Source organism: Petaurus breviceps, unplaced genomic scaffold (genome assembly GCF_028583685.1).
Source record: "Petaurus breviceps papuanus isolate PSGF00001 unplaced genomic scaffold, PetGlider_PUasm1.0 90919, whole genome shotgun sequence".
Lineage (NCBI taxonomy): Eukaryota > Metazoa > Chordata > Mammalia > Diprotodontia > Petauridae > Petaurus > Petaurus breviceps.
This window is the reverse complement of record NW_027187378.1, coordinates 26,478,860-26,503,096: the sequence shown is the minus strand read 5'-3', so window position 1 is coordinate 26,503,096 and position 24,237 is coordinate 26,478,860. Positions and strand designations below refer to the sequence as shown.

Below are 24,237 nucleotides of genomic sequence, written 5' to 3'. Positions count from 1 at the left end.
ACTGGTGCTTAATAAATGCTTTTTAGTCCATCAGTTCCACATGAGAAGCTACAGAAAAGCTATTGTCAAGAACATAAATAACTGGAAAAGTAGATGACTACTTATGTAGTAAGAATCAGATACAAATAGCCTAGCTCGTATACTGATACTTCCAACGCACAAAAATAGAGAAGACATCGCACACTAGTTAGGTTGTTTATAGAGAGTTCTTAGAAAAACAAGAAGGATGCTTCAGGATCGTGAGGAACTGTGATCTGTATCCATAGAATGACCCTACACTATTGAAATCATGGATCTGTTAAGAGTACCCAAGTGTGTTAAAATTATATCTTGTTCCAGTCCACTGTCTATCGCATTCCCCCATTCTAGTTAAGATATAGTAAGTTTATAAGTAACCAGTATAAAATAACAATAGCAGGAAGTAAGATTACAAAAGGGGAAACCTAGAAATCACAGACTCTCCTATAAATTAAGGGAACATAATGGTTACTTGCAGATTTTCTCATAAATTTACCAAAAGCCACGTCTTAAAGCTATGTGCTAGATCAGGGGAAACCAGCCAGGCCTTAATTACTCCAAGGGCCCTTTAGTCCTGCTAACTGCCTGTGGTTTGTAAGTTTCAGAATAAGTTCCAGATATCTGCAGTAAGACCAGAAGAACACCAGACTTTGCTGCTAACTTTGAGGTGATGTGGATATGTTAATGAGCTAACCCTGAGGTAGCACAAATAAAAGTCTGTCTCCCACCAAAACCCTATAAAAAATGAGACCCCAAAGCTCCTGTCCTGCAAGCATTCTTCTACATCCTAAGGGTCCATGCTGCCCGAGTGCATCCAACTCCAATGCACAATTATGTCAGCAACTCTCCACTTTCCCATTCTCTTCCCCGTGCTGCCTGCATTCCTCCATTGACTAATGATCCCCATGCCAATGCCATCTGCCTCTGTACCTTATTAAAGTGGATTTGAAGCATTACTCCCTGCTTGTTGCCATCGTGGTCTTGCCCACTGAGGATCCAAAGAGCTTGACAGGGCTGCCCCTCCTACTCAACCCAGAGAGACCCCATTGTGTTCAGATTCCTTTATCCTATAAATTAATTGATAAATTCACCAGGTATTGGAATTTTGGAGTAACAATATGAAAAAAAGTTAAATATTTTAAAACTCAACTTGCAAATTAGATAGCTATAATAGCATATTTTCCTCCTTGTAGAGGGGTAAATTTGTAATAATTGAAAAGATTTGAAAATAGCATCAAAGATGGATGTTCAAATACAAAAGTTAAAAAAAAAACATAACAATGAAACATAAGGTAAATATAAAAAAGGAGAGCAGCATTACAGAAAGAACTGATAGACATTACTGATGAAAACATCCAAAACATATAAAGAATTTCTTAAAATATCAGATTCTATTTGCTAGATGAGAGGTGATGAGCCATTTTCACACAAGGAAAAAAACAGCCTAATTCAAATAAGAGTTAATGCAAGTAATTGTTATGTGAAAAAAATGCATACTTCTTAAGATAGAAGCTGAAATATGGAGAAACTTTTATGAACTGAAGCAGAGTGAAATAAATACAACTAGGAGAACAATTGATGTTTCAACCACAATAACAGTTTAAGGGGAAACGACTGTGAAAGACGTCAAAACTGACCAAAGCAGGTGACTTCAAAAGACTAATGATAAAATCTTTGTTTCAAGTACTTGAAATACTATTTTAAGAAAAGGTCCATAAGCTTCTCCAAACTTTCTGCACAAAAAAGGTTTAGATTAAGAACCCTTGGATTAGAGGTACTGAATGAAACAAGGCCAGTGTGTTGCTTTGTTTTGCTTGCCTGTACATATTTGTTGTAAAGAAAGGCTTCTACTCTGTTTCAGAGTATTATATATTATATAATATAATTAATTATATTCTCAATAAAGTGTTTCAGAGGAAGGTACGTTAGTGGGTAGTGACAGATGTGCAAAAAGCATAAATAAATATTTTGTAAAATAAATAGAAGAAAAGTACAGGAGAGGATACAAATTTTGTTGCTGTCTTGTTAAATTTGTTATACATTTGAATAATAATTTCCCCAGTTACATATAAAAACAATTTTTAACGTTCATTTTTTTAAAAAATTTTGAGTTCCAAATTTCCTCTCTTCCCCCCACCTCCCTCAATCTCTCTCTCCCTCCCTCACTCCCCTGAGAGCATAAGCAATTTAATATAGGTTATGAATTGTTCTATCATGTAAAACATATTACAGTATTAGTCATGTTGTGAAAGAAGACACAGACCCAAAGTGAAAAAAAAAAAACAAAAAAATAAGAAAATGAAAAACAGTATATTTTGATCTGCATTCAGATTCACTCCATCAGTTCTTTCTCTGCAGGTGGATAGCATTTTTCATCATGAGTCCTTTGGGATTGTCTTGGATCTTTATATTGCTGAGAATAGTTGTCATTCAGAGTTGATCTTTGTACAGTATTGCTGTTGTTGTATACAGTGTTCTCGTGGTTCTGTTCATTTCACTTGGCATCAGTTCATGTGAGCCTTTCCAGGTTTTTCTGAAATCATTCTATTCATCATTTCTTATAGCACCATAGTATTCCATAACAATCATATACCACAACTTGTTCAGCCATTACCCAATTTTTGGGTACCCAAATTTCTAATTCTTTGCCACCGCAAAAGAGTTGCTACAAATATTTTTGTACAAATAGGTCCTTTTTTTTTTTTTAGTCTCTTTAGGATACATACCTCATAGTGGTATTGTTGGATCAAAAGGTATACAGTTTTATAGCCCTTTGGGCATACTTCCAAATTTCTCTCCAGAATGTTTGGATCAGTTCACAACTCCACCAGCAGTGCTTTAGTGTCCCAGTTTTCCCACATCCCCTTCAATATTTATTATTTTCCTTTTCTATTATCTCATCTGATAGGTGTGAGGTGGTACCTCAGAGTTCCTTTAGTTTGCATTTCTCTAATCAGTAGTCATTTAGAGTATTTTTTTCATGACTATAGATCGCTTTGATTTCTTTGTCTGAAAAGTGCCTGTTTGTGTCTTTTGCCTATTTAACAATTGGGGAATGACTTTTATTTTTATAAATTTGACTCATTTTTCTATGTATTTGAGAAAATAAGGCCTTTATCAGAGACATGTACTGTAAAAATTGTTTCCCAGCTTTCTGCTTTCCTTCTAATCTTGGTTGCATTAGTTTTGTTTGTGTAAAAACTTTTTAATCTAGTCATTCTTTCTGTCCTTTGTTTGGCCATAAATTCTTTCCTTCTCCATAGATCTGACAGGAAAACTATTACTTGCTTTCGTAATTTGCTTATGACATCACCCTTTATGTATAAATCATGTGCCCATTTTGGTGATAGATATTTTTAAGATTACATAACAGACATTTACAATTTCTTTTTTTAGTGCTCATTTTTTTGTATATTGAAATACTTGTATTTTTAGATTATATTCTCAATAAAATAAAAATTTTAAAGGCATGCCCTTACTAGTATTTAAAGAAATTTACTTATTTTTTTTTTTTAAGCAATCAGGGTTAAGTAACTTGCTCAAGGTTACACGGCCAGTTATTTCTGGGTGTGGTGCTGAGTGTCTGAGCCCGGGATTCGATCTCCAGGGCGTCCCAACACTGGAGCCGGTGCTCTTACTCGCTGAGCCACCTGGCCGCCCCTAAGCAATTGGGGTTAAGTAACTTGCTCAAGGTTACACGGCCAGGTGTTTCTGGGTGGGTGCTAAGTGTGTGAGCCCGGGATTCGATCTCCAGGTCAGTCTGACACTGGAGCCGGTACTCGCTGAGCCACCTGGCCGCCCCTACTTATTAAACTATTAAGTTACAGATATTAAACTTAGCTTTGGCAGGGCTAACAATAGAGAATGTATACAATTGTATACATACATTGTATTGTAACACAATAAATTGATTTAATCTTTCTAGAAAACAGTATGGAAGTATGCGTGTGTGTGTCCATGTGTCCGTGTGCCAAGAGCCCAAAAATTGCATATACCCTTTGAGCTATTAACTCCACTTAGAGAAATATATCCCTAGGATATATTCAAAAGGAAAGTTATATGTAAAAATATTCATAATAGTATTATTTTTCAAAAATCACACTTAAGATTTTAACAATAGGAAAGTAGCCAAGGAAACTATGTTGTGTTAACCTGATGAGATACATTACAACTGTGAAAAATTAGTTATGTAGATTATGATAATACATGGAAATGCTTGTATATTTGTGGAGGTTAAAAACAGCATAAGGATAATTATAATTGTGTGTATATACCATGTATTCATTAACAAGATTGGAAGAGAGTTTGGAGTGATGTGAGTTTATAATATAATTATGTTCTTTTTTACTGTAAAGTCGCTTTAAATCTTCAATTTTTTTAAACATCTACCATATGTGTGTGTAAAATATATATAGTTTAACTTTTTACATATTTATGTCATTTCTCCAATTAAGTTATATTCTTCCTGAAGATAAGAATCAAGTCTTATACTTAATCCCATGCCTTGCATTGCTTAGCACAGTTCATTACATAAAGTAGATATACAGACTGGATCTTTCATTTCTTCAGTATGGGGCAATCGCAGGTGGGGAAATTGCCTCTTCCTGTTTAGGTCAGGTGAAACAGCTAGATGGCACAGTGGCTAAAGTGCCAGGCCTAGGAGTTCAAATCTGACCTCAGACAATTACTGCCTGTGTGACCCTGGGCAAGTCACTTAACCCTATTTGCCTCATTTTCCTTATCTGTAAAAGAATCTGGAGAAGGAATTAGCAAACCACTCCAGTATCTTTGCCAAGAAAACCCCAAATGGCTCACATGACTGAACAATAACACCAGTATAAGGCAGGATGTTCTTTTCAACTTAATAGTCTCAGAGAATTACCTAGGATCCTGTTACCTAGGATCCTGAAAGATTAAGTGACTTGCCAAAAATCACAGAGGCAGAACTTGAACTCAGGTCTTGCTTTGAGACCAATTTCTTAGCCACTATACCATATTGCCTCTCACTGCAGACAGTAAGTATTTGACTCTTAAAACATGAAAATAGTGGTATAATTGGAAACAACTCTAGACTTTTGGATTCAAATTTAATTCTGCCATTTGCTAGTTGATTGCAAACTTAGACAAGGTTTAATCTTAGGAACTTTCAGTTTTTTCAGTTTACCTTCATTGAAGATAATAATGCCGTAGTCCTCACAAGTTTTTGAAGGTCAGGTAAAAGAATATGTGTAAAAGCATTGTATTACTGTGTATAATGGAATACAAACAAACTGTTATACCTAGTTTTTTTAACTGACTTCTCAACTCAAAAACTGTACACAGGCAACTCTTAAGAGCAGATCTTGGGGTCTTTAAGACTTTGTTGGTTCACCAGCAGCCTGTGACTTATTAGTCCTTTAACCAAGATTTTATTGTCATAGGGATAGTAGTCATGAGATCTTAGATTTAGCACCAAAGGGGACCTTAGAGACCATCTAGTCCAACTCCCATTACAGATGAAAAGACTAAGTGACTTAAGGATTTGGGGCAATAAATGTGACAAATTTTAGACACAGTGAAGATTTGCATTAACCCAATAATCATCTGTCTCTTTGGGGTGTACATAATGACTTTTCTTCAGTTTAAAGGAGATTGTATAAGTCAGAGCAAGAGGACAGAAAGCTAAAATACAAAGATTAACAATTTAATAAATAGTATTTATAGAGTACTCGAAGGTTCACCAAGTACTTTTCAAATACTATCTGTTTATCTTCACACCAACCCTGAGAGATATATGCAATTATTCCCATCTTACAGATGAAGAAACTGAGGCACACAGAAGTTAAGTGACTTGACCAGTTTCACACAGCTAGTATGTCAGAAGCAGGATTTGAACTCGGGTCTTATGACTCCAAGTCCAGTGTTCTATATATTGAGCCACCTAGCTGTGGAAAAGGTATTAATAGGGCATCTCCAAATTCCGATGATTACTGAAATGATTCTCTTGTTTGGGAAATATGGAGACTGTAAAGCATACCTTCTTTATTTCTAATTTTTGCTATATGAAATTTTTAACAGTTACAAAAATTATTTGCCAAAGGAAAGTGGAGAATTTCTTATTAATGGCAAAACACAGTATCATATAACTAGGAAACCTTAGCGCAGTATACTGTTGGTGTATGAAGCTAAACGTTGATGCACCATTATTTTCACTCATGATATACTTGTGCTTAAATCAAAATTAATTAATGCACTTGTCAAGGGAACAAGAGGATAAACTTAGAGTTTCTATGCTGAGGAACCCAGGGGCAAGATAAGTTTTCTTTTTTTCCTCTCATAAACAAGTGCTTTGCAAACCATAAAGTGCTATATACACATCAGCTATATCAATCTCCAAAATAAGAAAACCTGTAAGTAAAAAAGGGATGGTGTTATTCACAAAAACAATTATCTTTTTGGCCTGTCACCCACAGCCCACTGAAGAAATGTTTTAGATTACTGTGTTTTGCATCATCATTGTCCTTTGTCTAGAATTATGGCCTTTAGGATTTAGACTTCAGATGTGTCATTTACTTTTGTGTTCTTTCTTCCACAGACAAGTGACTTCTGCTTGCTCTTGTCAAAGTGTAGACAACTCATGCTCCCTCCCTCTTGATATCAGTAGTTCACAAGAAGACATTTGTCCTTCTGAATCATTTTTATGAAGAATGTTAAGCCATAATCCTTTATTGGTGCTTTGCTAATTAACCTACCCACCTAGAGGGTAGGTTAATCTCCTCTTCAAAGAATTTTAAGGAGGGTTTCTTTAGGAGATCTCATTAAGGAAAGTCACTTTTCCCATTATTTTACAAAAGGAGAAATTAAATCTAATATGGATGTCACAATCCAAAAGCTAGGTTTAGAACAGTTTTGAAAACTCTCAAAGAATAAAAACTCTCAAAGAAAAAGTTGTATCACACTTTATAGCAACTATATTAAGTACCTGGAAGTTCCAGACAAGACATGAGACTGATAAACAAAACTTTGCTATCTCATCTCAAATGATGTCCCTTTTAAAGCAACTTTTTATTTAACAAGAGGGTATGTCTTCTCTAAGGAACATTTAGAGCAAATGTAAATATACTGCATGTACTAGTACTTGTGTGTTCTGAGCTGCTGAGTCACAGAGAATTGTCAAAGTTGGGAAGGCTTTCACAGACATCTTATGGGCTGTACTTTAAGGTACTAACACAAGAACAGGTAATTTCTGATAAATTGTTTTATGGTTTGGAATTTTCCAGTGGTTTATTACTAACAAAATTTATTTTTCTTTCAGTACTGTTTATCAGGCCACCCAACTCTACCATGCAATGTGCTCAAATTCAAGTCTACTACCATCATGTTAGATTGTGGGCTGGATATGACTTCAACACTCAATTTTCTTCCCTTACCATTGGTTCAGAGGTATGTTTTGATTGATCCTAAGAAATGTGGGGGAGGAAATGTGATAAAAATTTGTACTAGAGTATAAATTTTGCCAATTCCACAGGTTTTAGCAATTTTGTTCTACTGAATGCCGTCTTTATCAAAACAGCTTTCTTTAAAGTAATGAGTTAATAATAACATTGATTTGTTGACTAGATTATTTATCATAACTTACTCTGAGCTTCTGTAAAGAGTTGCTACTTCTAACTACAAGTGAGATCACGTATCTTTCATCTTTCCTGCTATTTTTTATGAGAACTGATCAATAAGCAAGTAATATTGAGCACAAGAATCTATAATTAACTCCCTTTTCAGAAACTTGAAGTCATGGAGTTTGACTTTTAGGGCATTAACAGTTTTCTTTAGAAATCCTAGAAACATGAGGTGAAAGAGATCAATGTTTAGGAGTCATCTAAGTCTATCCCTTGGCTGCTAGCTGGTGCAGGGCTGGAGTCAGGAAGATCTGAGTTCAATCTGTCCTTACCCTTACTAGCAGTATGATATTGGGCAAGTCACATAACCCATATTTGTCTCAGTTCTTCATCTGTAGTGGGGACACGCTGAAGAAGGAAATGGCAAGTGCTCTAGTATCTTTGCCAAGAAAACCCCATGGACTTTGACATATAAGTCATCCATGACCAAACAACAAATTTATTCTTGACTTCAAAAGGACTATATTTTAAGCTCTCCTTGACAGAAGAGATCATTGAGACAGAGAGGTACCAATTCTGATTAGCAGGGAAAGGGGAAAAGAGATTAAATTAAAAAATAGAGGGAGCATTGTAGTTAAGTGTTCCAGAGATTTGCCCAAAGCCTCAGGCTCTTCAGCATTTTTATTAGTGACATATAGAGACATAGATGTCATGCTTTTTATATTTACAGATGACACAAAGATAGGAAGGATACCATCAGTCAGTAAACATGTATTAAGTACCTACTGTGTGCCAGGCACTTTGCTAAGCACTGGGGACACAAAAAGAGGTGAAAGACTGGCCCTTTCTTTGAGGAGCTTACAATCTAATGGGGGAGCCAAAAAAAACAAGTACAAATAAACTGTATACAGGATAAATAGGAAATAATTAAGAGAGGGAAGGCACTAGGATTAAGAGGAGTTAGGAAAGGCTTTCTGTAGAAGTTGGGGTTTCAGTTGGGACTTACAGGAAACCAGGGAAGGCAGTAGGGTGAGGTGAGGAGCATTCCAGACAAAGGAAACAGCCAGAGAAAACTCCCAGAGCTGAGAGATGGAATTACCTTGTTTGAGGGACAGCCAGGAGGCCGGCTTCACTGAATCAAAGAGTACCTGTGAAGGAGTAAGGTGTAAGAAAACTGGAAAGATAGGAGGGGACTAGGTTATAAAGGACTTTGATGCCAGAGGATTTTTAATCTGATCTTGGAGGTGATAGCCACTGGAGTTTATTGAATAGGAGAACTGTGCTTTAGGAAAATCACTTTGGTAGCTGAACAGAGGATAGATTGGATTGGGGAGAGATTTGAGAAGGCAGACCCAGCAGCAGACTATTGTAATAGTCCAAGTGTGAGGTGAGGAAGGCTTGCAACAGTTGAGTGATGGCAGTGTCAGAAGAGAGAAGGGGACACATTCAAGAAATGTTGTAAAAGTGAGATCGATAGGCCTTGGCAACAGATTGGATATTGGGGAGGGGGATTGAAAGATAGTAAGGAATCTGAGGAACTGAGAGGATGGGGTTGTCCTATAAATAACATGGAAGATAAATTGTGAGGAGGGTTTAAGGGGAAAGATAATAATTTCTGTTTTAGACATGTTGATTTTAAGATGTCTACTAGATATCTAGTTTGAGATGGCTGAAAGACAATTGGAGATCAGCAGAGAGGTTAGAACAGGAAAGAGAATCATTACTATATAGATGGTGTAGCAGCAAGCACCCCAAGCGTCCTCAGGGTTTGCTGCCACCACAGGTTCTTGGGTCTGCTTTGATAAAGGAAAGCAACTCAAAATGGGTTAACAAGCTTACTTTAATCAGTCAGACATATATCTTTTACCTTGTTCAGGGGAAAACGAACTTCAAAGTATCAAGACAGAAACAGATCAAGTAGACAGCTTTCCAAACTGTCCAACCATTACATCCATACCAAATCAACATCTAGGTTTCAACATCTGGGTTTTTTCAAAGGGGGGGGAGGGGTGGGGGCCCTGGACAACGGCTTCCCAGAATCAAGATCAACTCCAGAACACTTCTCAAAGTGAGCCCCAAAACAAAGCTACACATCAGGGCTTATATAGCCTTTTCCTGGCTCAGAGAATGTAACAACCTTATTGACCCATTGCCCAATCAAGAAGTATCTACTGAAAAACAAGCCTCCCACCCCAGGCTCCAGGTGCACTTTAGCCTAGGGGCAGGGAAGATCTTTAAAATTTACATTCCCATTACAGATGGTAATTAAATTCATGGAAGCTGATGAGATCACCAAGTAAAGTAGTAGAGAGGAATAAGAGAAGACAACCCAGGACAGAACCCTGTGGGACACCTATGGTTATTGGGTGACTCGGATGAGGATCCAGCAAAGGAGATTGAGGAGTAGTCAGAGTAAATCATTTTGATTATATAAAATTAAAAAGTTTTTGCACAAACAAAACCAATGCAGCCAAGATTAGAAGAAAACTGGGGGGGGGGGAATTTGCAGCAAGTACCTCTGATAAAGGACTCATTTCTAAAATATATAAAGAACTGAGTCAAATTTATAAGAATACATTTTATGCCACAATAAAGAAATGATCAAAGGATATAAACAAGCATTTTTTGGACAAAGACATCAAAGCTATCTAAATTCATATGAAAAAATGTTCTAAATCACTTTTGATTAGAGAAATGCAAATTAAAACATCTCTGGGGTATCACCTCACAACCTACCAGATTGACTAATAATGACAGAAATGGAAATAACAAATGTTGGAGGGGATGTGGGAAAACTGGGACACTAATGCACTGTTAGTGAAATTGTGAACTGATCCAATCATTCTGGTGAGCAATTTGGAACTGTGCCTACAGGATTATAAAACTGTGTATACCCTTTCTTTGATCCAGCAATATCACTGCTAGGTCTATATCCCAAGAGTTTTTTTTTTTAACTTGTACAAAAATAGTTATAGCAGCTCTTTGTGGGGGCTAAGAATTGGAAATCGAAGGGATGCCCATCAGTTAGGGAGTGGCTCAACAAGTTGTGGTGTGTGATTGTGATGGAATATTATTGTGTTATAAGAAATAACAAGCAGATTGATTGCAGAAAAACTTGGAAGGACTTACATGAACTAATGCAAAGTGAAGTGAGTAGACGCAGGAGAGCATTGTATACAGTAACAGTAGTATTGTATGATGAAGAATTATGAATAACTTAGCTATTCTCAGCAGTACAGTGATTCAAGACAGTTCCAAAGGATTCATGATGAAACATGCTATCCTCTTCTAGAGGAAGAATTGATACTGTCTGAATACAGACTGAAGCATACTATTTTTCTTTTCTTTTTTCTTTCTTGCTCTACTCTTCTTGTACAAAATGACTAACATGAAAATGTTTTCCATGATAGCACGTGTATAACTTATATCAGATTGCTTGCTGTCTCAGGGAGGGGCAGGGGAGGAAGGAGGGAGAGATAGAATTTGGAACTCAAAACTTAAAAAAAAAAAAAAGGGAAAATGTTAAGAATTGTTTTAACATAATTGGGGGTGAGATTTAAAAAAAATTTTTTTTGAAGGAGTGGTCAGAGAGGTAGGAGGAGGAGAGAGAGAGAGAGCGCGCGCGCAAAGTATCCAGAAAACCTGGAAAGAAGAGTGTCAAGGAGGAAGGGTGATCAATAATATCAAAGGCTATAGGAGAGGTTAAGGAGAATGAGGATTGAGAAAAGGCCATTTATAGTGTTTGGCAATTAAGAAACCATTGGTATCTTTGGAGGGATCACTTTTGGTGGAATGATAAGGTCAAGAAGCTGAACTATACGGGTTTAAGAAAAGAGTGAGGAGAGTGGAGGCACTTACCATAGATGGTCTTTTCAAATTTAGCCATAAAAGTCAGAAGAGACATAGAACTATCGTTCGTGGGGATGGAGGGATCAAGTTAAGATTTTGAGGAGAAATAAAAAAGGATATGTTTGTAGGCAGCAAGTAATGAGTCAGTAGATAGGGAGAGATTGAAAATATGAAACAGGGAGAAGCCTGTTGGAGACGGGATCGAGTGAGATGATTGGGTGAGGAATAAGTCTACCTCATCATGTGAGACGGGTGAAGAAGAGATACTAGCAAAAGGCATCTGAGTGACAGGAGAAGAGGCAGCTCATGGATAATGGCCTCAATTTTTTTTCTGTGAAGTATGAGGTAAGTAAGGTTCTCAGTAGAAAGAAGGGAAGAGGGGTGTGGAACCATGGAAAATTTGAGGAGGAATGAAAAGGTTTGGGAGAGTTGCTGTGGAGTATGAAAGAGTGAGTAGTAGGATTGCCTAGCCTCATACTGAATATCAGAATCTAGATCCAAAAAAAGTCTTTACAAGTTCAAACAATAAAATAGAATTTAAGGAGGATTATTTTTATTTGCTTTTATTTTGAACTCAGCAAACATTAGATAAATGGACATTTCCATAAACATGTTGTTAAGTCATTTTTCAGTCTTGTTCAACTCTCCATGACCCCATATGGGGTTTTCTTGATAAAGATACTGGAATGATTTGGAACTGAGACCAACAAGGTTTAGTGACTTGCCCGAGATTACATGACTAATAAGTGTCTGAGACTACATTTGAACTCATAAAGATGAGTCTTCCTGAATCTAGGCTTGGCACTCTATCCATTGTGTCCCCTAGCTGTCCACTATGAATAGTAGATCAGGAAAAAAAGGATTGTAGATGGAACTACATTTCTTTGTTATTCTATTCAAAATACTGTTTTCAAAGCTGTCCTACATGTCTGTGATTCTTTGAATACCGTCTGTATTTCTTTATGATTTTCATCTATTCACAAGCCAGGGGCATCCTTGCTTAAGGTGTTATAAGGAACAAGAAGACTTTCACAAACTATATTCTATAATGGACCATATTACTATTTCAAAGAACCTCAGTTAAAATTCTACATCTGGTGCCTACTCCTTGTGTGACCTTAGGCAAGTATTTTAATTTTGCTGGGCCTCAATTTTCTTATCTTTAAAACAAGGGAATTGAGCTAAATAATCTGTGAGACCCATTGCAGCTCTCAGTATATGATCCTATTGTAGAATGATGGATGATGAACTACAAGTGGTGCTAAAGAATACAAGGACAATAAGAGCAAATGATCTTGTTGCTTACCCAGTATGCTCGAAAGAGGTTTCTGTTGAAGGCAGTACAGTTTTAAGGGTTTGAGGGATTGGTTCTCTGAATATGTGAAAGAGAAGAGACCAAATGCTTATGAAAAAATTATGACCATTATTTAGAATAATAATAATAGTATTTATATGGTTCTTAATAAGTGCCAGGCATCGTGCCAAGCGCTTTGCAAATATTATCTCATTTGATCCACATAACAATCCTGAGGAGCAGGTGCTATTATCCCCATTTTATAGATGGGGAAACAGAGACAGAGGGTAAGTGAGTTGCCCAAATTCACCCAGCTACTAAGTGTCTGAGGCTAGATTTGAACTCAGATCTTCCTGACTCTAGGCCCTAGAACTCTATCCACTGTACCATCTAGCTGTCCTTACCAAAAATAATGATCAAGTAAATGTTACTAATTACTGACCCATAAACCTACTTTACAATCTCTATGAAGTATTTATGAGAATAATCTACATACATATTAAAAGCATTCTTGGTAAAGACATAAGAAAGGAACAGGGGGGCGGCTAGGTGGCACAGGGAATAGAGCACCGGCCCTGGAGTCAGGAGGACCTGAATTCAAATCTGGCTTCAAACACTTAACACAAAAACTAGCCACGTGACCTTGGGCAAATCACTTAACCCCAGTTGCCCTCCAAAAAGCAAAAAAAAAATAAAAAGAAAGGAACAGGGAAGCTTTCACAAGTTATATTTTACACCACATAACATTTCCCTCAGTCTTATACTTAACTGACATAGTGTAGAGTAAAAAGCAAAATGATAATTCTTTTGTACATGATTCTATTCAAACTATACATGGAGTGTTGTCTTTAGTTCTCCTGCATTTTAGAAATGGCTTTGAGAAACTTGATCACTGAAAAGACAAAGGTGTATTTGGCACAGAAGGTTCCAAAGATTTCAGCATCATAACTGTCTTGTATTCTAAGGTCATGTGGAAGATGGATTACACTTGTTCAGTTAATCCCCAGGGAGCAAACCTGGGAACACTGGAGAGAAGCCATAGGAACACAGAATTAGGCTGGTAAAAGAACCACCAGAGGGAACTTTAGTCCCTGATAAGGGAGTTAATTTATTCTAAAAGTGATTTTTTGGGGCTCAGCATTAGTTATCCTTTTATCATTTCTCATAAAAATTATGAGGAAAATTTGCTTAACAATTAGAGGTTCCCCAAAGTAGAATATACTGCCCTGGTAGAGAGTACAAACTTTATTCTTCAACTCTTCAGATAGAGGCTGAATGACAGTCTGTCAGGGATGTTATGGAAGGAATGCCTGCTCAGATCTAAACAACCTTAGGTCCCTTCTGATTATAGGGGTCTCTTCCACAGTGTTTGGCTCATAGGTTGTTTTTCTTGTGTATTCTTCACCCCTTTAATCCAGAATCAGGAAAATGTGTTCACTGAGTTGTTTCTTTACCCCAGTAGTGGGGAAGCATTTATACTAATCTATCTACACTCTTAATCCATCCCTTTGTTACCAGTGGCATGTACTTGCAAATCTGCTGACTCCTTCAGAAAATCCTTCATCATAACTAATATAAATCCTCCACATTGTAGTAAGTAAACTCAAGGAAAGTGACTTTCAAAAACTGTAAAATGAAATTATGGCAGAAATAGGACTAGAAGCTCTACCTTCTCTACTTTCTCTTAATTCATCATTAATAATGATGGTAGTAGAAGGAAAACATGCATGTAGAACATGAAAACCTTTAGGGATTGGCATTTAAGTTGCTACATAAAAAGATAGCAACCACAGTTTTTGGAGAATTGAACAAAACTAAAAAATGACTTATGCTATCCTGAATGGAGGATACTGAGAATGTGTTGAGAAAATTGGAGGAGAGGACACTTTATAGCAGATGGAGGTCACCCCATAAAGCAGCAGTGGTGAGATCTTCCCAAACCTCTCTTCTGGGAGGCAAGGGAAGGTATTGTGCCAGATGGAGGCAAAGAGTTGTGGAATAGAAAATAAATTAGTGGAGTTAAGGACAAGAGGATTAAAAGCAGTAAAGGCTGATAAACTTATGCACAACCCAGAATGCTGCCAGTCCTAGGGGCTTAGATAGTTTACCCTTCTATAGTTTGGGATTCCAGGAACAGCAATAACTAAGCAATAGCTAAGCTAATGCTTCAACAGGAATTCTTTCTACAACATCCTTGACAGATTTCCATTTGAGAAGTGAGATGGCACAATGAATAGAGTATTAAGACTTGGAATCAAGAATAAATGAGTTTAAATCCTACCTCAGTTACTAGCTCTGTGACCCTGGACAAGTCTCTTAACCTCTCCTTGCCTCCGTTTCTTGATCTGGAAAATAGGGTTTAATAATAGCATCTACCTCACAGAGTTGGGAGGACCAAAAAAAAGCACATGTAAAGTACTTTGCAAACCTTAAACCACTTATATAAATGTTAGCTATTGTTACAAAGATTATAATGAAAAGAAGATAGAGAAATAGTACAAAGTATATGTGAAGTAGAAAGTACCTAATAAAGTAGTGTAAAGGTTGATACAGTGTATCAGTATGTTTTCTTCCAGAAATAATGTTGTCCAGCAACCTGGATGTGCCATATTGCCCATCATTGTAGTATCACTTTGAGTATTCACACATACAAGTTTGTCTCACTTGATACATTTAATAGTATATCTGAAAAGCCGCAGGTACATACATATTTATCAAATTGTTTTCAGTATGTTAGTGTATCTTACTGTCTAAAACAGAGGTTCTTTTTAATAGTATTTTTTTTCCAATTACGTATGAAGACAATTTTTAACATTCAGTTTTCATAAAATTTTGAGTTCCAAATTTTCTCACTTTATCCCTTTGCTCCCTTAGGACAGTAAACAACTTGATATAGGTTATATATGTGCAATCACGTAAAATCTATTTCTATATTAGTCATGTTGTAAAAGAAGAAACAGTTTGCATAAAAATTTTATAGTTTACCAAAGGAAAATAAACATGAAACAAAAAAGTGTAAATAAGCTTCGATCTGCATTCAGCTCCATATTTCTCTGATTGTAAATATTATTTTCTCTCATGAGTTTTTTTAAATTGTCTTGGATCATTTTATTGCTGAGAAGAACTAAGTCAATCATAGCTGATCACCTCAAGATGTTGCTGTTACTATGTACAGTGTTCTGGTTCTGCTCACTTCAATTTGCATCAATTCGTGTAAGTCTTTCCAGATTTTTCTGAAATCCACCTGATCAGCATTTCTTATAGCACAGTAGTATTCCATTACATTCATATACCACAACTTGTTCAGCCATTTCCCAGTTGATGTGCATCCCCTTAATTTCCAGTTCTTTGCCACCACAAAAAGAGCTGTAAAGTAGATGTTCTTAACCTTTTTTGTGTCATAAACCCCCTTGCCAGTCTGTTTGAACCTAAAGACTCCTTCTCAGAATAATGTTTTTAAATGGATGAAATAAAATAGAGGATTGCCAAGGAAATCAATTATATTTCAGTAGTCAAACTACTTTATTTATTTTCAAATTTTTTTGAAAAACAGGTTTAAAGGAACTAAGTGAATTCTCTCATGAGGCAAAAAAAATCCAACCTTAGTGAATTATAGATAACTGTTCATTGTGTCCGTTTTCTAAATGAGCACAGTGGCATCTCACTTATCTGGAGTTAACTTATTCGGCAAGTTCAGCTACGAATAATGTATTCAAGGACCAAATAAATGCCACTTTGTCCATGTGCAAAAACCTTACTCAGAGCCTTGTTGCTCTTGCTTTACATATAATCCCAGTGAGCAAGGTTATTTGATTTTTCAGCCCACCCCATTAAAATCAGCAGATAATGATAAGTGGGGAAGACTGTTAGAAGAAGTACAATGACAACAGCCCTGCATGTCTCCACAGTCCCTGAATGCACTGCTCTGGTATAGAGCTGTCCAGTAATCGGTATTTATAACAATGACTCTTGGAATTGTCAAGAAAGCATAGAGAAAGGGGCATCCAGGTGGCGCAGTGAGTAAGAGCGCCGGCCCCAGTGTTGGGATGACCTGGGATCCAATCCGGGCTTAGCACCTACCCAGAAACACCTGGCCATGTAATCTTGAGCAAGTTACTTAACCCCAATTGCTGAGGGCCAGGTGGCGCAGTGAGTAAGAGTGCCGGCCCCAGTGTTGGGATGACCTGGGATCAAATCCGGTCTCAGATACTTAGCACTACACCCAGAAATAACTGGCCGTATAACCTTGAGCAAGCTACTTAACCCCAGTTGCTTAAAAAAAAAAAAAAAGAAAGAATAGAGAGAGCATAATTTAAATCTTGTTGAAAAACCAAATAGCATAGTAGATAAAGAACTGGCCTTGGAGGCAGGACATCAGGGTTTAAACCCTCCATCTGATATGTATTAGGTATGTTACTATAGACAAGTCAGTTAACCTCTACGTGCCCCCAAGCATCTCTCCAAGACTTGACACAAGAGGGTCATGCATGTTGTCAACTTCCCATCAGTCCAGAGAGTATCTACACAAAGAGCTCCTTCCACAAATAAAATCACAGTGCCAGATCTTTTAAAATCCTCTTATAAAAGGCAAGTTATTCTCTAATAAATATTAAGATTTCCACTCAAAATCATTAAATAAATAAAAAGTTTGAGTACTTAACAATGTAAGTATCAGTTACTGAAAATACTTAGGTGGATTATCTCATTTCTTTTGTGATACCAGGCAAGTGAAAGACATATTACTTGATTTTTAGATGTTAGGCTTTCATTTTTTTTTCTTTTTTGCTTTTTGGAGGGCAGTTAAGGTTAAGCGACTTGCCCAAGGTCACACAGCTAGTAAGCATTAAGTGTCTGAGGCCAGATTTGAACTCAGGTCCTCCTGACTCCAGAGCCAGTGTTCTATTCACTGCACCACCTAGCTGCCCCAATGTTAGGTTTTCTTAAAATTAGACCACTTGTATACATCTCTATCAATGTTTACTAGCTAGTGGAATAGAGCTATAACTTTCATACTTTGTTTCTCAAATATCAAAATAGCCATCATACAGTTTATATCTGACTACTGTTTCAGCAGTTTGACCACGTTAGTAAGGAAATTCAGATTGTCACACCTAACAAAGCTGTTAAAAGACACATGATGAATTATTCATGTGAATAAACACTTTCAGATGAAAATACTGCATATCAGAAATAATAGATGGAGCATGCCCCTTCAAGATAACTTTGTCTACTTACTGAAATTAATCATATAAAATCTTGTTTCATTACCTCAGTGGGTCTGTGATCACATCAGTGTTTTAAAGTCCCATCTACCTTATTTAAATACACATGTGGCTGTGGAGTTAAAATACATGTGATCTAGACTATAAACTAGTCTTCACTAGTTTATCACAGTCCTCTCTGTAGTATGTTGTTTTTTTTTTTATAAGCAATAGGGGTTAAGTAACTTGCTCAAGGTTACACGGCCAGTTATTTCTGGGTGTGGTGCTGAGTATCTGAGGCCGGATTTGATCCAGGTCATCCTGACACTGGAGCCGGTGCTCTTACTCGCTGAGCCACCTGGCCGCCCCTATGTAGTATGTTTTAAAGTTCCATTTCCTCAAGTCTAAAAAAATGAGTAGTTACAAATATGAAGCAAAATTGTAATGAAAAGGCAACTCTCAGATTTTTTTTCTTGGTGTGGTGAAACTTGGAGCACCTGTGCATTCCACTGGTATCTTTGCAATATTAGGTGGACAGCCATGTGGGAATCTACAGAAGACAGGGACCACAGTCTCACAGGAGGAAAGGCAGTGGAGAGAGCACCAGCTCTTGAGTTAGGGAATCTGAGTACAAATCCTGTTTCTGCCTGTTAATGCCTTTGTGTCATTGGGCAAGTCACTAACCTCCCACAACCTCAATTTCCTCAACTGTAAATGAAGAATGAACTAGTTCTGAGGACCTTTCCAGCTCTGGAACTCATAAATAGTTGTGATTTGAATCATTGGTGGGAATACCCATATCCATGATATCATAGAGTCATTGAAATATTAAAGAGAACAGAAAACCCCCAAAATGGTTAAAGATTTCTCCAGCAGACAGCATTTACACCAACTCCTTTCATTCATTTCTCCCAAGCAATTTTCCCCAAATAGATATATTTTCACTGTTTTGCTCAAACCCAATATAAGCATGCAAATGAAAAAGCAGGAAGCTCTTAACCTTACCCTATTTATCTAGAAGAGTGATATGCTGGCTTACATTATTTATGTGACTGCTCAGGCTATTTCATATCCATCAATCACCAGTTACAATGTCAGAACCCACCAAAAAATGTCAGAGGGAATTATACTACTATTTGGTTTCTGGCTACAGAGTCCTTTTTGTCCTACACATGTAACTCCACTTTATATTTTCAAATCTGAGACCTTAATTTTTCTCAGAAGAACTGAAATCCTGTTGCTATCAATCTCTTATGCCTGATAGGCTCTTCCTTCCCCTGTCTCCTTAGTCTTTCAGTTTGCCTCTCACCAGTACTTGTCTTTCTTTTTTAAAACCTTTCCTCCCCTGTCCCTTCTGGGAATTAATTAAGTTCTGTCTTATACTTCTGAACATTTATTTCACACTTTTGATTCCTTTGATGCTGGAACACAATGATTTCCAGAGTGCTAAAGTCATTTTTATGTAACCTATATGTGGAACTCAAAGCTTTTTCCCAAAATTAACTAGTTAGATGTTGTGTTATCACACTGTAACATTTGCAGATAGGTAGTACTAATAACCACACTTAATGGCACTTTTCTATTTCCAAAGCCTTTTCCTTGTAAAAACCAGACTTCTAGTTTGGAAATGTCTTCCTGTGGTACAGATTGGCTATTCATCTTTAACTCAGAAGAGTTGCCCGGGGCATAGTTAGTATTTGAAGCAGGACTTGAACCTAAGTTTTCCTGACTCTAAGGCTGGTTCTCTGTCTGCATCACTGTCTTTTAGTACAGATTTTAACTGTCCTTATCTTACAAATCAGAAAACTCAGGTGTCCTAGATACTAAGAGACTTAAATCCCCAACATGTAAGATTAAAATTATTAAGATTATTCTACCATATCACTCTCTCTAAAAACTATCCTCATTTTATAAGAGAGGAAAATTTAGGCTAGTAAGAATAAGTATTAATCCTGTGGGAGGTTGTAAGTCAATAATGTAGATAAAAAAAGAACCCAGAACTTTCTACTGTGAAGATTCTGTCTGATAGAATCTGTTTTTTACTTTGTTACTTTCAATGGCGTTCTATTCATTCCATAATCTAGTTCAAAACTCTGTGGCTACTGTTTGATCTTTTGCTTCCCATTACTGCAAAATTCTTGTGGTTGTCACCAAACAATTTCTTTTCACCATTGTGGATGAATAGACTTACCAGTAATTACAAAGTGTTTTAAACTTTATTGAGAAAGTGCAGTTACAAAGAAATCACTGAGCATTTGTAATGTATTTAAGTCAGTTTAATCTTTTGTATTTGTTTTTCAGTCCTAGGCTGTCTAATCTTCCTGGCTGGGCTTTAAAGGATGGAAATACTTTCTTGGACAAGGTAACGTTGACTAAGAGAGTGTTGTTAGCCTACAGAAAGGCACCTAAACGCAATGGATCTGCCCTTATTGTAGCAGCTAGGCAGCTGTGTTGACTCTTGACCCATACTCTGTCTTGACATGAAAAGCACTAAGATCAGTGCTGAAGGTTTCACTCCTTGGTGGGTCTTGTAAAAATAGGAGCAGCAAAAGAGCCAGGGATTTGGAGGAACTGACTTGGATTTGAATCCGGCTCTGCTGTTTACAGTGTGTGTGGTATTGGGCCATTCATTTCCCCTCTCTCATTCTTGATTTCCTCATATGTAAAAATGAGAGAGTTGGGATAAAGATCAAAGAGCTGATAATGAAGCATCCTCCCTCCTCACAGCAGAGAGTGGGTACAGAAATATCAGGTGCAGCCCTTGTATCAGAGATGCTTCTACTCATGTTTCTTTGTCACATAGGATCTATCTAGGGAGGAAGAAATGACTGCCAAAGTAAAGTAAAGCCTTGTTGATGAATGTGTTTTTTAAGCTAACAAAAACAGTCCCATTCTAGTCAATCCTCTCTTCATGAGGAGAATCAACTCAATGACTAGGGGCTGTTCTGCCTCTAAATTCTGTGATGCTAAATCACTTAAAATCTCTGCATATCAGTTTCTTCTGTAAAATGGAAGTGATAGTAAACATACTGCCTGCCTACTAGGGTGATTGTGATGAAAGCCCTATGTAAACTTTAAAATGCTTTATAAAATTGATCTTCTGTTGCCATATTCTGGCACTCCACATTAAGAGCTAGAAGGCTCTAACCACACATTAAGCACCAGAGCTCTAGGACACAATAAATAAATGCTTGTGGACTGCTATGTCATTTTACAGGTGAAGAGATAAGACAGAACAAGTTTAAATGACCCTTGTTCACAGAAGTAACAGAGTGGAACCAGAATTCAAATCCATTTCTTCTGACTCCACATTGAATACATTTATCAGAGCACAGTATAGAACTACCTTATAAGAGATGTTAGGAAGAAAAATGCTTTGCAAATTTTAAAGCAGTGGATATATATGTTACTTTTTAAAAGACATACTATAGTCAGTAAATCTTCAGATACTTTTATTTAAATGTCAGCCTTCATTATCAAAATGTTGTGCTATAAACTCTACCTAGAAATTGAGCCAATTTTTGTGCTCTATACAATGAACAGTGGAAGTACAACTGTTGCGTTAAGAAATAAAGTGATAATTTTAAAGATAATAGTAGCAGAAGAATTGAGTCTAGCTCTCTTCAGCAGCTCCACTGACTGTAAGACTTAATGAAGTAAAAATGTGTTTTGAAAGATATGACTTAAATACTAGCAGAGTCATTTTAAAAACTCCCTCAGAACACTAAATCAAAAGTAGCATTAGCTTCAACATAGGAAACAGATGACAGTGACAATGGAAACATCTTAAAATAGTGGGGGGTTTTTTTAATATATTGTTTCAATGTAGTGACTTGACGAGTTTTTAGTAATGGGTCTAAGCTATATGCCTGGAAGCACAGCAGAATAGGTCTTTTAAGCTACAGAATTGAGAGTAGCATAGAATAAAGAAGAAGAAAAAATATATAAAAGAAGAGAATTCTAGAATTCTGAATCTTGGGTCCTCTTCTAGTTTTATCATTACCTTGTTGTTGGACAATAGATGAATTTCTTGAACTGACTTTTTATAATTCATTATTTATGCCATTCATTTAAAAAAAATTTGAATTCCAAATTCTCTCTAAGCATTAGGAAGGCACACAGTGTGATATCAGTTATACATATGAAATCATGTAGGACATTTCCATATTAGCCTTGTTACCAAAAAAAAGGCAAGAAAAATGAAGAAAGTGAAAAAATTATATTTCAGTTCGTACTCAGAGTTCATCAGCTCTCTCTCTGGAGGTATATAAGCATTTATTTTTAACAAATGCTTTATTAACTTCTGGTTTACATCATTCATTTCTGCCAGATTTTGAATTACAAATTTTCTCCCTGTTTTTTCCCTACCCACTGCCCCAAAATAGCAATCCCACTGGATATCCCCTCTTCCAATCTGCTCTCTCCCACATCTTCTCCCATACCCTCTTCGACTTTCCAGTAGGACATGATGGATCTCTATGCCCAAATGCCTGTATATCTCTTTTCCTGGTTACATGTAAAATAATATTAGTAATAGTATATACATATATATATATATTTTTTTTTAACATTTGATTTTAAACTTTGAATTCCAGATTCATTTTCTTCCTCTCTTGTCACCCACCCTTACTAGGAAGATAAGCAATTCAGTATAAGTTGTATGTGTGTAGCTATGTAAAACATTTCCATAGTGGATATATTGAAAAGACTGACTATATTTCCCTCCCTCCTATCCCACCTCCCACTTGTTCTATTCTCTGCTTTGATCCTGTCCCTTTTCAAAAGTGGGTGCTTCCAACTTCCCTCCCCCCCAGCCTGCCCTCCCTTCCATCATTGCCCCTCTGATCCCCTTCTTTCCTACTGTAGGGTGAGATACCCTATTTAGTGTGTATGTCATTCCCTCCCTAAGCCAAATTCAACGAGAATAAGGTTGACCCATTCCCTTTTGCCTTCCTGTTCTTCCCCTCCATTGTAACCATTTTCCCTTGCCTCTTCTATATGAGATAGTTTACCCCACTCTGTCTCTCCCATCTCCTCTCATTATATTCCTCTCACCTCTTAATTTCACCTTTTAAGTATCATCCCTTCCTATTAAATTGGTCCTGTACCCTCTATCTATGTATGCCTGTAAACATATATACACACTCACATATGTATTCATATGCCCATATACCCTCCTATAAAGATGTATATATATACATATATACACATATGTACATATATACACACATATATTTCTATTCTCTTCAACAATTTTCATATTGAGAAAAGTTTCATCAGTTACAATTATCATTTTTCCATGTAGGAATGTAAATAGTTCAACTTGATAAGTTCCTTATGATTTCTTTTCCCTGTTTACCTTCTCATGCTTCTCTTGCTTCTTGTATCTGAATGTCAAATTTTCTATTCAACTCTGGTTTTTTCATCAAGAATGTTTGAAAGTCCTCTATTCCACTGAATGACCATATTTTCCCCTGAAACATGATACTCAGTTTTGTTGGGTAAGTGATTCTTGGTTTTAATCCCAGCTCCTTTGATCTCCGGAATATCATCTTCCAAGCCCTTCGATCCCTCAGTGTAGAAGCTGCCAGATCCTGGGTTATCCTGATTGTGTTTTCACAATATTCAAAATGTTTCTTCCTGGCTGCTTGTAATATTCTTTCCTTGATCTGGGTATTTCAGAACCTGGCTATAATATTCCTAGGAGTTTTCTTTTTGGGATCTTTTTCAGGAGGTGATCAGTGGATTCTTTCAGCCTTTGTTTTGCCCTCTGGTTCTAAACCATCAGGGCAGCTTTCCTTGAGAATTTCTTGAATGATGATTTCTAGGTTCTTTTTTTGATCATGGATTTCAGGTAGTCCAATAATTTTTAAATTATCTCTCCTGGATCTATTTTCCAGGTCAGTGGTTTTTCCAATGAGATATTTCACATTGCCTTCTATTTTTTCATTTATATCTGTTTAATAGTATCTTGATTTCTCATAAAGTCACTAGCTTCCATTTGCTCCAGTCTAATTCTTTTTTTTTTGTTTTTTTTTTTGTTTGTTTGTTTTTAAAGCAGTCGGGGTTAAGTAACTTGCTGAAGGTTACACAGCCAGTTATTTCTGGGTGGGTGCTAAGTGTCTGAGCCTGGGATTCGATCTCCAGGTCTTCTCAACACTGGAGCCGGTGCTCTTACTCACTGTGCTACCTGGCCACCCCTGCTCCCAGTCTAATTCTGAAGGAATGATTCTCTTCAGTGAGCTTTTGAGATTCTTTTTCCATCTGGCAAATTCAGCTT

At 36.8% G+C, this 24,237-nt stretch overlaps 1 protein-coding gene across 2 annotated transcripts in view; it reads left to right on the top strand.

Moving 5' to 3' along the window:
* INTS9 (integrator complex subunit 9) overlaps window positions 1-24,237 on the top strand; it is a 134,216-nt gene that overhangs the window by 17,052 nt on the left and 92,927 nt on the right. The window contains exons 2-3 of one of the 2 annotated variants that reach the window (XM_069075643.1): window positions 7,313-7,440; window positions 20,259-20,319. In XM_069075643.1, coding sequence (XP_068931744.1) covers window positions 7,313-7,440; window positions 20,259-20,319 — 189 coding nt within the window. The remainder of the gene's footprint in view (window positions 1-7,312; window positions 7,441-20,258; window positions 20,320-24,237) is intronic. The other variant, XM_069075644.1, reaches the window with a different exon arrangement.